General features: G+C 41.3%; 1 protein-coding gene across 1 annotated transcript in view; it reads right to left on the reverse strand.

The window, feature by feature from the left end:
* PLXNC1 (plexin C1) overlaps window positions 1-15,249 on the reverse strand; it is a gene marked incomplete at both ends in the record, with an annotated part of 67,904 nt that overhangs the window by 12,207 nt on the left and 40,448 nt on the right. Inside the window, 5 exons of the mRNA XM_080349086.1 lie at window positions 808-985; window positions 8,335-8,481; window positions 10,292-10,490; window positions 11,036-11,160; window positions 11,649-11,690. Coding sequence (XP_080205212.1) covers window positions 808-985; window positions 8,335-8,481; window positions 10,292-10,490; window positions 11,036-11,160; window positions 11,649-11,690 — 691 coding nt within the window. The remainder of the gene's footprint in view (window positions 1-807; window positions 986-8,334; window positions 8,482-10,291; window positions 10,491-11,035; window positions 11,161-11,648; window positions 11,691-15,249) is intronic.

The raw sequence follows: 15,249 nt of genomic DNA on the forward strand, positions 1-15,249 counted from the left end.
ATTTGTGAAGGGTTATCAGGCACTGGTGGTGGATACAAACATCAGATATGAAAGTAAATTATCATCACTTGCCAACATAGCATCTGAGAGGGTGAGAAGATCCAACGCGTTAGGGAGCAAGTCTGGGAGGTGACAAATCCCAGCAATGTAGAGTTTGTTAGATTTCCTATTGGAGCACATGGGAAGCGGTATGGTGGCAACTACAGGCTTTTGTCTGACCTTGGGCTTTTGAAAACCCAACAAGAAAAGGTGGCTCAATCCGTTTGCTGCAGACACCTTATTTACATCTGTAGATATTGTACATATCTTTGTGAGTTGCATGTGCGCTATCACATAAACCTAATCTGACTGCAAATAAACGGCATTTGTGGGTTCTTGTGATCAAGGGGAACGCAGGCCTGTTGGAAGGAAGAGTGGTAGGAGGGATAGTAGGTAGGTGCCAAAGTACTTAGTAATCGTGATATGTCATCTTATCCACTGACCAAATTTATCAACTGTTTGTACTTCAGTGGACAGGCTACCTTACTTAAACCAGAATAGGAAGATATAAATTATACATATTCAACAAATAACATGCATTTGTTAACTGCATGCTGCAGTCCTTACAGAAGCGAAGCAGATGTAGTTTCAATGTTCTAACTGCCAGCATAAATGACCTAATATTTCCAGGGAAATTCCTTACAAAAGCTACATTCTACCTACATGCAAAAAAATTCAAAGCCAAAGGCAGGAATTCCTAACAAGAAAACTCCACAGACAGAACAGTGAACTCCATGAAAATATAACACTCCAGTGACACTTCCTTACCAAGACCAACTTCATCCAGCTGAAGACCATAGAGAAAGCCATTCTTATTAAGGAAAGCCTGAAGACTCTTCTCCTTGGCTTGGCCTATGGTGTCACAGTCCAGAACATTAACTGGGATAGTTTGACAGGCATCTCCACTCTCATTTTCTGAAATTTTTTCGAAGATAACGTTCAGAGTCTGGGGAAAGAAACACATTATTCTGACTTACAGGGAACAACTGGCACAGGAAACCTACAAACTCCTGACAGCAAACCTTTTCAGCATATTTATTATTAAAGCTATTTCAAATAACGATTATTTGAAGGAATTACACAATGAAGTATTTAGAATCCCTCATGTCCAAAGAGTCAAAGATGTATAGCTATAAATTTCCAAAAGCGTATTTTGTATTCTGCTTTTGTGCAAATCTATTTCAGTGAATTGTCGAAAAGAAAAAGACAGGAGACCAGCAAAAATTATAATGCATGTTCTATAAAAAGCAGATCTTTTATTTAAAATGAATACCTTAAAAGCAAAAGCGTAAGCAACAAGAGATCTGATAAGGTTGCTAAGTAAGTCGTCATGGTAAGCATGATTGATTTTGAGTGGATAGGAAGCAGTGTTAAAATGCATATTTACACAGGCAGATTATGCTGAGTACCTGGTACCACACAAAAAAATACACCTCCCGTAGAGACATCAGTGTCTGTCTGCACACAGCCACGTCTCTAGAGGCAGCAGAGACAGGGCTACTGCAGAAGCAGCCGAAAGGGAAAGCATGTTGGCAGCAGACAGAACCCAAAGCGGTCCAGATCTACCCAGAAAAGTGTGATTTATCCTATTAGTTATCACTGCAGGTCAAACACCCACACGATCTGTACAGTGACAACTCATGTGCCAGGCTGCTCCCGAGGCGAGCACAGGCAGCAGGGAGAGTCCGATGGGACTGGGTGACCATCTCCATCTTTGATCGGGTCATTTTTCTGGTCAGGTCAGGCAGATCAGCTGCCAAGAGGCAGGGAAAAAGGGATGAGCACAGAATTCCCAGTGCTAGGAGGTAACAGCAATCATTTCCAGTGCCACAGCTGGCTCCATGCAGAGACATCACTGTCCAGCTACACAGATACAGATGTTCTGCTGGGGATGTCTTGGGACAGAATTAAAACAAGTGGTGTAGGTGCCGGCAGTTGACTGCAATTGGCACAGGAAAATCTACGTACTCGAACCATTCTGGCTGTTGGACATACCTAGTATAATACTTATCTTTTGACTGAAATGCGAGGGCTGCGGGTGTGACTCAGTCAAGGACTGACCATTAAAAGAGAAAGAAACTAATTTCTCTTTTTTCTCCCCTGCTGTCATGTGAAGGAAAGAACTTCTGTCCAGGTTGCTGCAGGGACAACTTTTCTCTCTTCTTACAAAAATGGGTAGTTATTAATAGTTGTAGAATGCTATTTTCTGCTTTATTACCCAGCAAGAGTGGAAATTATGACACAAGGGTCATGAAAAGAAGCAGTCAAATGAGACATAGATTAACTTTACAGTTTCTACAGAAGCAAAAGGAGTTTTAAAAACAGGATAGTAAAACCGTGAAGATCAGGATTTAACAAAGATGAGGATGTAACTGAAGTAATTAAATCAGGACAGAGAGATGTTTAATTGTGAGGAAAATGAGTCCATGGAAAGGACAGACGGTATGGAAGAGGAGGAGATGAGGGAACAGTGCCTGTAGAAGGAGAAGCAGACTGGATGCCATGCCTCAGGCTGGGATTTCATGTGGAAAATTAGTAAAAAATATATTGGCACAGGAATGAGGGGAGTCACGCTTGGTTAGGCCCACAGAGCAACTGAACAGACAGCAGTCCCGTCCTTGACTTTGACTGCCCTGAGGTCACGGTCTTGTAGGATAAAAATGTCGACAGGGATTAACTGTATTTTGTCTTTGGAAAACTCATTTCAATCAAAGTGTTTCTTCTAGTCTCCAAACTGGTCTTTCTGGAGTAGCTACTCACACTTTAGCTGATGTTGATTGGCCTTTACATCTTTGGACCCATTCCTTCCTTTAGTTGATCCTTTCCTCCTAACATTATTCCTACACCGCAATATTCATGTTCCTGCTTCTCCTTAATTTCCTCTTCCTTTCAGACTGCCAAGAGAAATCGCCTTTTTCCCTGCAAGATTCCCTTTTCCAGCCCATGCTCTCATACAGATGGCACATAAATGTGCGGCCTCTTCAGTTATTAGTGTGCAAGAGTCCTCCCATCCCTGCTCAACTCATTGTCAGATGACAGGACTGTAAAAAGAGAGTAGTAGTCCTTTATGCAGGTGGAATACAAGTAATTTTGGGGCTCCTTAATCGAAAGTATCCACAATGTGAGGATAATAACAACACTTTAGGGCTCAAAGAAGTGGTCAGATGGGAAGAAATATTGAAACACACAAAAGTCTCTAAACCAAGAGAGCCAGACAGTTTTGCTGATACTATTTCCTGCAGAAATTAAGTGCTGAAGCAATTGATGGGGAGCTAGGAAACCCAATTATTATTAAGTTTTCCCTCTGAAGTTTTCATAAATCAGATTCAACCTGTCTGACAGCAGAATCTCTGTCTTTATAAATCATTAATCAGAAACAGACAGCCACAATCACTGCATTTAGACACAAAGTGTAGAACTGGAAAAAGCATCAGAAATGACTGTAAAATTATGAAAGTACTTTTATGATCAGCTCTGAAGGTCAGAAAACATTTAAGAGAAATCACAGTAGGACAACATGGAAGTCGTGAGGAAACATCACCAGGCCCTTTTCTAAGCTCTCTCGCTTTGCAAAGGAAACCAAAATACAAGTTAACTTAGGGAAAGACTCAGGAGGAAATTACAGGACATGCGGTTCAACCTAGTAATATCTAGAGTTGAGACTTCAGGCACTAGAAATTAGCGGTTAGCAACACAAAGCACAGCGCTTTTCAGCAAAGGCTTAACACAGGTTGCAAGAATAGTTAAAGGTTACTGAAGGAGAACGTGGCAAGTGTCTGCAACTACTTGCGCAGGAGCTGGCTAAAAGGAACACATTTTAAAAACATCTTTTCACTCATGCAGTGACAGAATGAACGTAATTTGAAGACAATGTTTACAGATGGTTTTTCAGACTTGTAGTTTTCTTGAAAATGAATTTTAAACAATGAAAGCTATTAGTAACCATAGCAGATAATGAGATGTGGTTTAATAAAGAAATGTGATAATACTGTATTTTCTTAGAAGTAAAAAAAAAAAAAATCTGGGATATTCAAGGACTTTTATTCATTACCCTGTTCTCTATTCAGCTATGCATCTGAACAAAGCATATTTCCATTTGTCAGACAGACTGAAAAAACAAGCAAAGATTTTGATCAGTAAAAGTTAGAGAATTTATGCAAAGGAGACAGTGCCATGACATACAGCACAACAAAACTGCTTTAAACCTACTCCCGTCTCCCAGACTATGAAATATAATAAACAGGAAAAATCAGATTGATTGTATGATCCTTCTGTAGCAGCAGAGCAGCTACCCATGAAGAGGTTATAGAGCAGCTAACAAATTGGCACAGAGAATGTTACAGCCGTTAATTTTAGGGCACTACTCAAAGCAAGGGTTGTACTCTCCATGCTACAGCACGGTACTCAATCTGCATCTGATTCAGAAGACTCTCCTGCAGACAACATCTGCACTGCTCACTTCCCAGTGAGGGCTGTTGGGGCCCTTTCTGCTGACAAAAATCCCCATATATCACATGCTTTTAATAGTTTCCTTATCTCTCACAAAGTGTGCCTAATAATACCACAGCCATGGCGTCTTATTAGGAAACTGGGTTCCCTGTATCTGCTTTACTCTCTTGCAGCCCTCCCACTTCTTTTAACAACACCCTCCTTTTAACTGGTAAAGCAGCTGAACGCTAAACAACCTTCCACCACGTGGCTTTGCTTCACATTCAATAAAAGGCTGTTGGCTGAACAGGTGACTTAGATAATTTCTTCCCATCTAAAAATGCAAACTCATTTCAGTAAAGAATTCAACAGCCCCAAACCCCTTTTTAAAAATAAGCAGTGACTATTCAAAAGAAGTCTGTAGCTCTTAAATGCGTGAGCACCAACTCTCCAACATGAAGAAATCTCCCCTGGTTTTCCAGAGGAGATATTCCACTGAGAACTTCTCCCACACCAGGCTCGCCTTGTGTAGCTCTTCTATTTAAAATGAAACACTTGAGCGAAATGCCACCACTCAGCTGTGCACCACGCTTCTTCATCAGTCATTGAGCAAATTACTCACCGAGAGATGCAGCTGCCTGTCTGTCTGGGAGCATTCCTCAGCCTGCAAGAAGGCTCCACAATACATCCAAGTCTCTTTCAAGCAGTTTTATTCCTCAATACTCAAATATAAGCACAGCATGAAACTACACAGCTCCTCAGCTCATACTGGACCAGTGCTTTCAGAAGCATATTTCCTTCAATTCTTCTGTTTAAGCATTCCCTTCAGCAGCCCATCTCTGTTCAATGTCTGACCCTTTCCAGCAGAGAGGGGTAACAGCAGGGGGCTGGCTGGTCCCAAGGTTGGTGGCCTTTTTTAAAAAGGCACAGAGCCCAGCCAAGGGACAGCTCTAATACACTTCAAAATCAACATGTTTCTTAGTTCTCTTTTTTCTTGTTACAAATGACCTCAATTTTAGAAAATATCTCTGGTTCTTCCTTCTTCCTCTGTGCTTGGGGATTCTTCCTTCTCCTGCCCCAAGAGTTTATATGCATAGTGGTGTGTTTAGAAGACCTGTAGAGCTCCCCCTGATTTTTAGGAGCCTGTCTGCATCCTGCTTTTATTGGTTTGGAGCTGAAGTCCCAGTCCTGAAAGAAGACATTTGCATGCAGAGTGCCTAAACCCTTGTTTGTGCCCCTGATTTGAGAGTCGGGCTCCCTACCAGATACATCCCTGTGTCTTCAAGTGCCTGCATACCTTAAAAAAATCTGGACATTGAGTGTCTGCAGATGTGCTTCATTATCTTTCCATCACCCTTTATTTGGCTGTGTTTTTATACTTTGCTCTGGACAGGTAGGCTTTAATGTGCTGCTATTGTGGGGCTGTGGAAAGGGGCAAAATAAAATACCAACAAAATACTGCAAGATTCAGAACGTTAACTGCAGTAAGTAAATGTGTAAATGCATTTGAAAACTCAGCTCAGAATTGATTCCATTTAGAAAACAAAACCTGCAATCCTTTAGGCAGAAATTTTCTTCCAAAGAAAGGAGAAAATACTTGGTTCTTGGTCTGTCACAGGTCCTGCATGTCACTGCAATGTATGTGGTGTTAGTGAGGGAAGAAACGCTGACTCCTTCCACTTTAGCATCCTGTTAAACGCTACTCTTGAAGAAAAAACATGCACAGCTGGCCTGCTTCTCCAGCCCAGGAAGACTCACTGTTCTAACAAAGTCACTTTCACAGCGCAGTTTGAGTTTCCAGCCGAAGCTTTAGACAAAACACCAAACAAAACTGTTTTTTTCCATGTCTAGCCAGAGCTAGAGTCTTTGGGACCCATCTGGGTAATCTACAGCAGAATCCTCCCTCCTTTTCTGACAGTTTTAAAGGGAACATTCAGCCTCGTTTCAACTAAGTCCAATAAACTGCTGGATCTTAGCAGGGAAAGCTGACTTATTAACCCTATAACGGTACCATTATCTCCTATTTAAAAGCAGGAATACGAAGTACAAAGGCCGCAAACAACATTTGAGAAAGGCTATCTGATCTCTCACTTCCTCGTCCATGGGCTGAGAGCCTTCCTCACTGGTATGGAGGCTACAGACCACTTCCCCTCTCTCCTCTTCACTGCAGGCTGCCCACAAGATCCTATCAGCAACTGCATGCACAGATATAGCACTAGGAAAAGTATTTAAGATAGTGTTCAGCAGTTTCAGAGTCAGCTATCCACCCCCCACAAGGTGCTCTCAATTTGAATTTGTGCTATAAATAAGAGAAGTCAACCAGTTCCACAGGACCAGATGTTCCTGTGCAGTCTACTAGTAACAGGCATATTGAGCTTGCTTGAAAATTGTTGCTCTGCGTTAACTACTGGGTTTTTCATCCTACGGCTGTATATAGCAATAGATTTTAACTTACCATGGATCCCAAATGCATGCCAGAAAGCAGCACACAAACAAGGAAACCAAAGATATGGTATTATGCGTCTAATTTTTAGTCACAAACCTTCTTTCCAAATGCAGACTGTGGTAACTTAGCTTGAAGTACCTTCAAATGAAGCTTCCAGTAACACCTTTGTACACAGCTATAAGAAGATTCTACTATAAATGCATCAGTCTAAGAGCTTTCAGCAGAAAATGGCGATTCAGAAATGTTTCGCAGAAAGGTTGTCATTTCACTGAGCTCCCTACGTGACCCAGCGAGCTAAGTTCAACAGACAGCTGACCAGCCAAAATTTCCAGGGTCATGTAGTCTGTCTCCAGTATGTGGCATCTGAGGACCTCCGTGTTCTTGCTGCAAAAATGGAAGACAGGTAGACCTGGAAGATCCAGCGCTACCTGAAGCTTGGGAAACAGACTCTGAAAAGGCCCAAATTCTCCTCCAAAGCCATTGGCACTTTTGGTGTCCCTGCCATGGCGGTTGCTGCCCTGGCAATTTCTGCTCCCAAGCTCTGAAGTCCACTATTCATACTCCTAAGTATGTCTGGTAACTCTGATAGGAAGCCAGGAGTTAAGAAGCCAGGAAGCTACAGAAATGACTGGAAACGCAGATTTTTAAGTTCTCAGACTCAAAATCATTTGGAAATTCTGGAGAAAAAAAAAAAAAAGGGCTCTGTTTTTCCTGAAAAGTCTTTTTTCAGACCTCCTACTCGAAAAGTCATAATTTCTATATGCTCCAAAGTACAACAATCCTTGCTGTCCATTCCCTTATGACAACCAGTAAGGGAATTCCAGCTTTCAAAGATTTCTGAGTGTAACTGCAAAATCGGAAGTACTGCGTAGTTCCTTTGAGAAAGGCAAGAAATATATGGTAAAGTTCAGAAACTTAGCTTGCCTTCCCAGATACCTTGTTTTTAATCAAATAACTAATTAAAATGCACACCGTAACCTTGCTAATTTGGATCTAATTTGGGGCTAATAACATGGAAACCCACAGCAAAATATTGCTGCCTGAAGATTAGCCACAAGTAAACACAATAGAAAAATAAAACCTCTGCATTCCATTCTATCATTCATTGGAAAAGTGTAATTTAGTTTACATTCTAAGCATGTTTATATTTTTGTAGTACACTTTAAAATAAGAAGGAATTTTAATACCCCGAGACTTCATTAAATCTAACCTTTGGTGATTAAGGCACGCTGTGAAGCAAGGAGTGAGTGCTATTTGTGAAATGTATATTGGTGAAACACCAGCTAGTTAAACCCTACTGCGTTTCAAAACTTTGTCAGCAATAACAATTTTATTATCTGGGTACTTAACTATCACCCTAATGTCTAAGAGCCTTAATTTAGCTGCCTGTGTTTGGAGAGAACACAAGCTAGCAAACATACCACTGTTTTGAATTCTGACACTTGCCACAGCAGCCAGTCTTCATTAAGTGTGTACAGGGCTTTGCAAGTTATCGCGTCAACGGGTCCTTTGTTTATCCTCTGATTGAGGGTTGTCACTAGCAAATAGAAAGGTTCACCAATTGTCTCCTAGGACATGAAAGAAACACAAGGAACGTGTTATTTTGGTAATCAGTAAACAGGCATTAATAACCAGAAAAAAAAAAAGCAGCAAGTGTAACAAATTGAGTTGTTTCCTTTTAACTAACTTCTTATCTTGCAATTAGAAAAGCAAATCCCTCTGAGCAGATTTATGTAGTTATTTGTTTAACCTCCATCCTTTGCTTTTTGGTGTGAAAGTCTCATGCAAATAGCAAGGGACAGCTGGAGCGTGTGGCGAGATGGCTCACAGCCCCTTGCTGTGCACAAGCACGCTACAGACAAGCTGCTCCGACTCCACCTGGCAGACGCTTCCTAGTTCCACCAAAGAGCGGGTGGGGAATGAGACGTGCATGTGTTCTCACTCATACTTCAGCTATTTCTTCCTTTTCAGTCTAGTGAGAAAACAAGCTAACAACTAGTTTTCTTTTGAATTGGCGGCTCCCTTTCTTGTCCCTGAAATCAGCCCTGGGAGCAAGGGATTAAGGGAGTGGAGCATCTCCTGCATGAGGAAAGGCTGAGGGAGCTGGGGCTCTTTAGCTTGGAGAAGAAGAGACTGAGGGGTGACTTCATTAATGTTTACAAATATATAAAGGGTGAGTGTCACGAGGATGGAGCCAGGCTCTTCTCAGTGACAACCAACAGTAGGACAAGGGGTAATGGGTACAAACTGGAACACAAGAGGTTCCACTTAAATTTGAGAAAAAACTTCTTCTCAGTGAGGGTGCCAGAGCACTGGAACAGGCTGCCCAGGAAGGTTGTGGAGTCTCCTTCTCTGGAGACACTGAAAACCCGCCTGAACACATCCCTGTGTAACCTCATCTAGGTGTTCCTGCTCCAGCAGGGGGATTGGACTAGATGATCTTTTGAGGTCCCTTCCAATCCCTAACATTCTGTGATTCTGTGAGCAAGGTGGTGCAACATATACTGGTATATCAGTGTAAAGAGGGAGTGAAACTGGGGCTTTCCTCTCCTGCCTGAACCCCAGGCTTCAGGCAAGCACCTGAGCAAGGAAGGATGGATCTTTGTTTGCATGTGACACCATTCCCACAGCTTGGCATCTCACCAGCGCAGCTCTGTAAAGACGGCTGGTGTCTCGAGAACAGATCTCTGACAGTTCCTTGGCTCTCTCCTGGGGTTTCAGGAAACCAGTGAGAGCTGCTGAGCCTCAAGTCAATTCTGCTGTTGTATTAATGGCAAGTGCAAAGGCTGATATAAGCGATACCAACAGTGTGATACCATCACGCTTGTAAGAGAGACAGGAAGCATAACCAAGGACTGAAACCAAGAACGAGGTGCTACCAAGTGGGCTAAAATAAACAAACACCAAAATGAAAGAAAACGCTTATTTTGTTTCCACTTGAGGTTATTTAGTTCTTGAAATTTGCAATGCTGTTTGGAGGTTAAAAATTTTGAAAAGGTCACTTTTCCAAAACACAGTATTCCTTAAATCTCCATCAGGTGGTAGCTTTCCAACAGCTTGCATAGAAAGGTACAATTGCATTTTCACACGTCAGTCTTCTAGTATGATCACAATTCATCCCATGGAGATGAAATTATGTCTGACATGAGAAAAGGATATGCTAGGGTTGCAACAATAACCAAATCTCAGCCAAATAAATTACATGATAATCGCTTACAGATGTGGTCTTTCCCTACACCCCCTTGACTAAAGTGTGCACATGAATAATGTTAGAAGTTAGATTGAATGCTTTAATCTGATTCCTCTAACAATTCTCATGGAATAAATCGGTTTAAAAAATTATTTGCTTATGTTACATAGTAAAAAATGTACATGTACCCGGAGAAATCCAGAAAGGCAGACAGACATCCAGTTTGTCAGCAATTTTTCCACCACAGATTCAGTTCGTCTGAGCAGGAGCTTAGGCTGTACATTGCTTGACTGCTCCATCAGGTCCTTTGTCAACACTTCCAAAATATGGGTTAGATAAACTAGCTTAGTTTGTAGTGCAATAGTCAAGAAGGATGCAAACAAGCACCTGTTCCAAAAAAAAAAAAGCTGTAATATTTAGAATTTCTCTTCCCAGTCATCTTTAATAAATGAAACACACTTTAGTGCAGTTCATATCCTAAGTTTTCCCTCCTCGAGCTCAGAAACTGTCCACTGATGTCTACAAAAACATAAAAAATGCAAGTCCATCTGCTCTTGTGATTATTTTTTAAACACAAAATTTGTGTCTCTAAATTTAATTCTGCAGAACAACACCTGCTGCAGTGACAGAACGTTTCTAAACTGCAGAGCTGTTGATCTAACTGCAGGAAGTGTTTACAGTTTTGAAGTGAGTTCTCCTGCTCCTTTGCCTCTTTGTTTACATGTACAAACATTCTGATTTATCTTTAATGGCTTGTTTTAATGGCAATGTTTTTTCTTCCTCAGTGTGTGCAGATGGAGAAGATGGGAAAACGCTCTGGAATCACGCAAGCTTGTTTTGCAAGAAGAAGAAATTACATTTGTGTAACAATGCATGTTGTTTTTTCTTGCTAATTCTTTGTCTTGAAGATGAAAAGCATAATCATACTATACCTGTCTTTCACAGAGAAATTTTTCTGCTTTTCAAGGGTGTGAATGAGAGTAACAAGAAAGTTCTTGTTACAAATTAAAGCATGCAACATGTTGAAGCTTTCATCCTTGCTCGTTTGGTCTCTGCTCTGGAATAGTTAAACAAAAATAAGCAAACTGTAGTCTGGCTATGACAGATTCTTGATGGTCAGAAAAATGGCAAGCGACACATGGAGTAAGATCCTGGCCTCATTCAGATCAGTGGGAATATTGCATTTACTTCATGGGTCTCAGGATTTTACTGAAGATGCATTTGTGTTTGTGTACAACACAGAATACACACATGCAGAGCATACATTTTCTGTCATATGCACAGTAATGCCAATAGTTAAGTTTGCCTGTCATTTCCCATTACTAGATTCTGTTTATTTCATTTAAATAAGTCATAATATATGTTAGGTAAAAGCATCCTACATATCAAACTGTATTTACATATAAATTCATGTAACCCTCCTCATGAGAGAAAGGGAACATATAAAAAATGCAGTCTGATGAGTTCTAGAACAACACTGAGACAAGGGATACACTCACTCTTGAAAAAATATTAATTAAGGCATATCGCACTATATCAACTTACCTGTGGCATGTCTTCACTGAAGATGGATGCAAAGCCTCCTGACTAAAATATAAGACAGGTGATATTTATTATTCTTACGTATACCAAAAGTTTGTAACACATATCTTAAACATGCCAAGCATATTCCTGAAGGCATACAACTTGAAATAAAACAATGGAAATGCTAGCTTCTAATGTGGCTGCAATATAGAAACTCTAGTTTCTATAGCAGTAACTACTCCTACATTTACACAGTCCTAAAATTACATTTGGGTCTTTGAAGGCAACCACAAGGCTGATGTGGCCCCCAGTGAAAATGAGTTTGACATCCCTGCTCTGCACAACAACTTCTGCAAAGGTACTGCCAAGGTTCACTGAGAAGTGAGCTCTCAAAGACAACCTGGTATTGACTTCAGTGTTGCTGTGTGTGTCACTCTGTGCTGCGGAGCTGCACCAGCATAGCAGTCAACTCCCACTGTGCAGGAAAAGCTGTTTATCACCCTCATCTGCAAATGTGCTGGTGTGCATGGGGAGCTGCAGGCTGCATCCTTCCTGGACAGCAATGATAGCCCTTGGTACAGGTGGTGTCTGTAACACAGTGACACTTGAGTTCATCTGCCTCCATTCATTTCAAGGCACATTATGAATGTTCACTAATGAACTCTCCAGGAGGGCCACGCTGTCAGACTGCAGAGAGGCACAGGTGCCACCATACACCCATTCCAAGCAAAAGCTCTCACAAGAAAAGGAAGCCCCTAGTTGTCAAATGCTTTGTCAATGCCTGTTGTCTGACTCTTACAGTCTGTAAGGTCCCAACACAGCTGTATGTTCCCAAAGCAGCACACTTGAGCAACAAATTCACACTAGTAATATTAACTGTCATCTGCTTTATCTGTGATACTGGCAGCCCCTACTTTCCTTATAGGATCACACAATCAAAGAAGGGTTTGAGTCCGAAGGGACCGTCAAAGATCATCTAGGGCAACCCCCTGCCATGGGCAGGGACATTTTTCAGTACATCGTGTTGATTAAAGCCCCATCCAGCCTGACCTTGAACACCTCCAGGGATGGGGCATCCACAGATTCTCTGGGCAGCCTGTTCCAGTGCTTCACCACCCTCGTTGTAAAGAATTTCTTCCTTATATCAAATATAAATCTATCCTCTCTCAGTTTAAAACCATTGTCACTCGTCCTGTCACTACAGGTCCTGATAAAAAGTATCTTTCCATCTTACTTATAAGCTTCAAATATATTGAATAGCTACAATAAGGTCTCCCTGGAGACTTCTCCAGCTGAAAAACCCCAACTTCCTCAGGTTTTCTTCATACAGGAGGTATTCCAGCCCTCTGACCATTTTTGTGGCCTCCTCTGGACCCTCTCCAACGGATCCATGTCCCTGTTGTGCTGGGGACCCCCTTGCCACCTCCCCCTTGCCCTCCAAGTAGGAACACCAAGAACCACGTTAAAGGTTAAAAATGCTTGTGAACAAGGAATATTTTAAGAATAGATGCAATATCCATTTAACACCTACAAGCATTAAGCACAAAACAAAAGCCAGCAAACCAGATTAAATATAGAAAATTGAAGCAGCAGGAAGCTCAAATTGAAGACGGGGTCCAACACTCTTAATTTTAGGTATCTGACTCCCTCTTCAAGCAACTCATCCCATCCTGAGACAGATGTCACAGGCAAGTAGGAGGAATCACTTTCTTGAGCTGCCTGTCTCTGCACTGACTACAGAAGATGCTCAGTCAACAGCTTTGATGTTCATGTTTAAACAGCTTCGATGAGACAAAGCCCATCATACACACTGGAAGACAGAAAAGGTACAATACGGACATCATTCAAACACAGGAGGTTAGTGAGGGAAGTGGTGGTTTGTCACTTCGACCCTTCTGTCAGCCCTTCTGACACATGGTTGCAATCTACTATCCCATCACCTTTTCTGTTAATCTGTAACATTTATTTACTAGAGCACTGCACTTCTACCACATTCATACAGCACATGGCATGTATGGACACTACCACAATGTAAACAGTAAGTATTCAGCAGGACAAATCAGTACACAATATGTTAAACAACTTGCCTGATGCCATTGTCTGTAGAGAGCTAATAGTGGCAAGTTTACCTTTGTGGTATCAGTATTTCAAAGCGAGACAAAATCTAATTGGAATAATTTCCAGGACGCACAGTGGCATGAGACTCGCCAAGGCAAAACAGGAGTCCTTCCCTTTCTGACCTCACATAATGCAAGAGCGGTAGACTTTGTGCCTCTTTTTCTTTCCTTTTTATTTGCATAGGGCAAAGCATTTCCATCCAGACAGCTTCTACAGATTGTTACTGTTTTGGCCAGGGACTATCACTAGGAAAATATATGTTCCTAAAAATAAAACATTATTTTAATGCTAATATGCCTGGCAACAAAACAAACTGAAAGGAAAGAGACGCAGCAAGTCAGGTTTCCTTAGTCCATTTTCTTCAAACCTCTTAGTGACCCCATACAAGTTAGACTGGGGGCACCACAGCAGTACTGGAAGAGATACCCCCCATTTCCTTCAGTGTGAGAACTGGACCCAAAGAGTACAAATATTATTTATACGTAGCTGTTAAATATTACTCTGCCTTAGTATCGGGTATTAGGCGTTGTACAAAAAAAGGCCCTGATTCTGCAATATCACGTGTTCATGGCAACGAGCTGTTGGTGGGATCACACAGGGTGATAAAATGAAGCAGCGTGCAGATCAGACTGTAGGACAGGGCCGCAGCACTGATGAGTAACATGTGAAGACTAGTAGATAATTCACATAGATACCAGCTATAACCTACAACAGCACAGCACTAACCAAGGGTTTCTATTCATTGGTCATATCAGTTACACAGCAGAATATCACCAGTTGAGATCGGAGCCTCTGCCAATTAGTAAATGCCAGTAAGCACTGGTTAACACGATGATATGATTTTGAAAGCTGTGGCAAAGGCACTTATCAGCACCATAATGTGCCACACATGCAAAAAAATAGCAAGAGAAGTAAAACATTCCAGAGAAGGCCTCTTTGGTCCTCCAATGCAGTGGCACAAACTGCTCCAAAGAACAACGAAAATATCCACCTCTAAAATGGACAACACTTAAGTACTTATATAATTTTTAAGCATTTGACCTGCACTCCTTTCAGTCAAGGTCTTATTATTTCTGTCAGCAGCTTGAAGAAAAAATTCTGCATGACCTTAGAGCCATTTCCTCATCCCACAAGTCTAATTAGCAAGTGTCACAATGTCAGCTAGCCTGTTACTTTAATTAGCTATAGCATGGAAAGTGAAGGCATGAGAACAAAAAAAAGCAATGGATAAATTATAGCTTAGTTAGTATGGCCTGAAAGGCTTAGTGAGGCTGGGCAAAAAAAGAAATGGATGCACACACAACCCTTGAAAATTCAACAATGGTGCTTTATCTACAGCAGTTAGGCTTGGTTAAATATAGAGATGTATAGTCTTAAGTGTTCTTTCATAAATCTTGATGTAAGAAAAGTTTCTTGTGAAAACAACGTGCAATTACTATGTAGTATTCACTTTAGTTACTCGATCCTGATTGTCCTAGCTTTTTCCTTATTAGGCAGGGCTGAC

Source organism: Nesoenas mayeri (genome assembly GCF_963082525.1).
Source record: "Nesoenas mayeri genome assembly, chromosome: 1".
NCBI lineage: Eukaryota > Metazoa > Chordata > Aves > Columbiformes > Columbidae > Nesoenas > Nesoenas mayeri.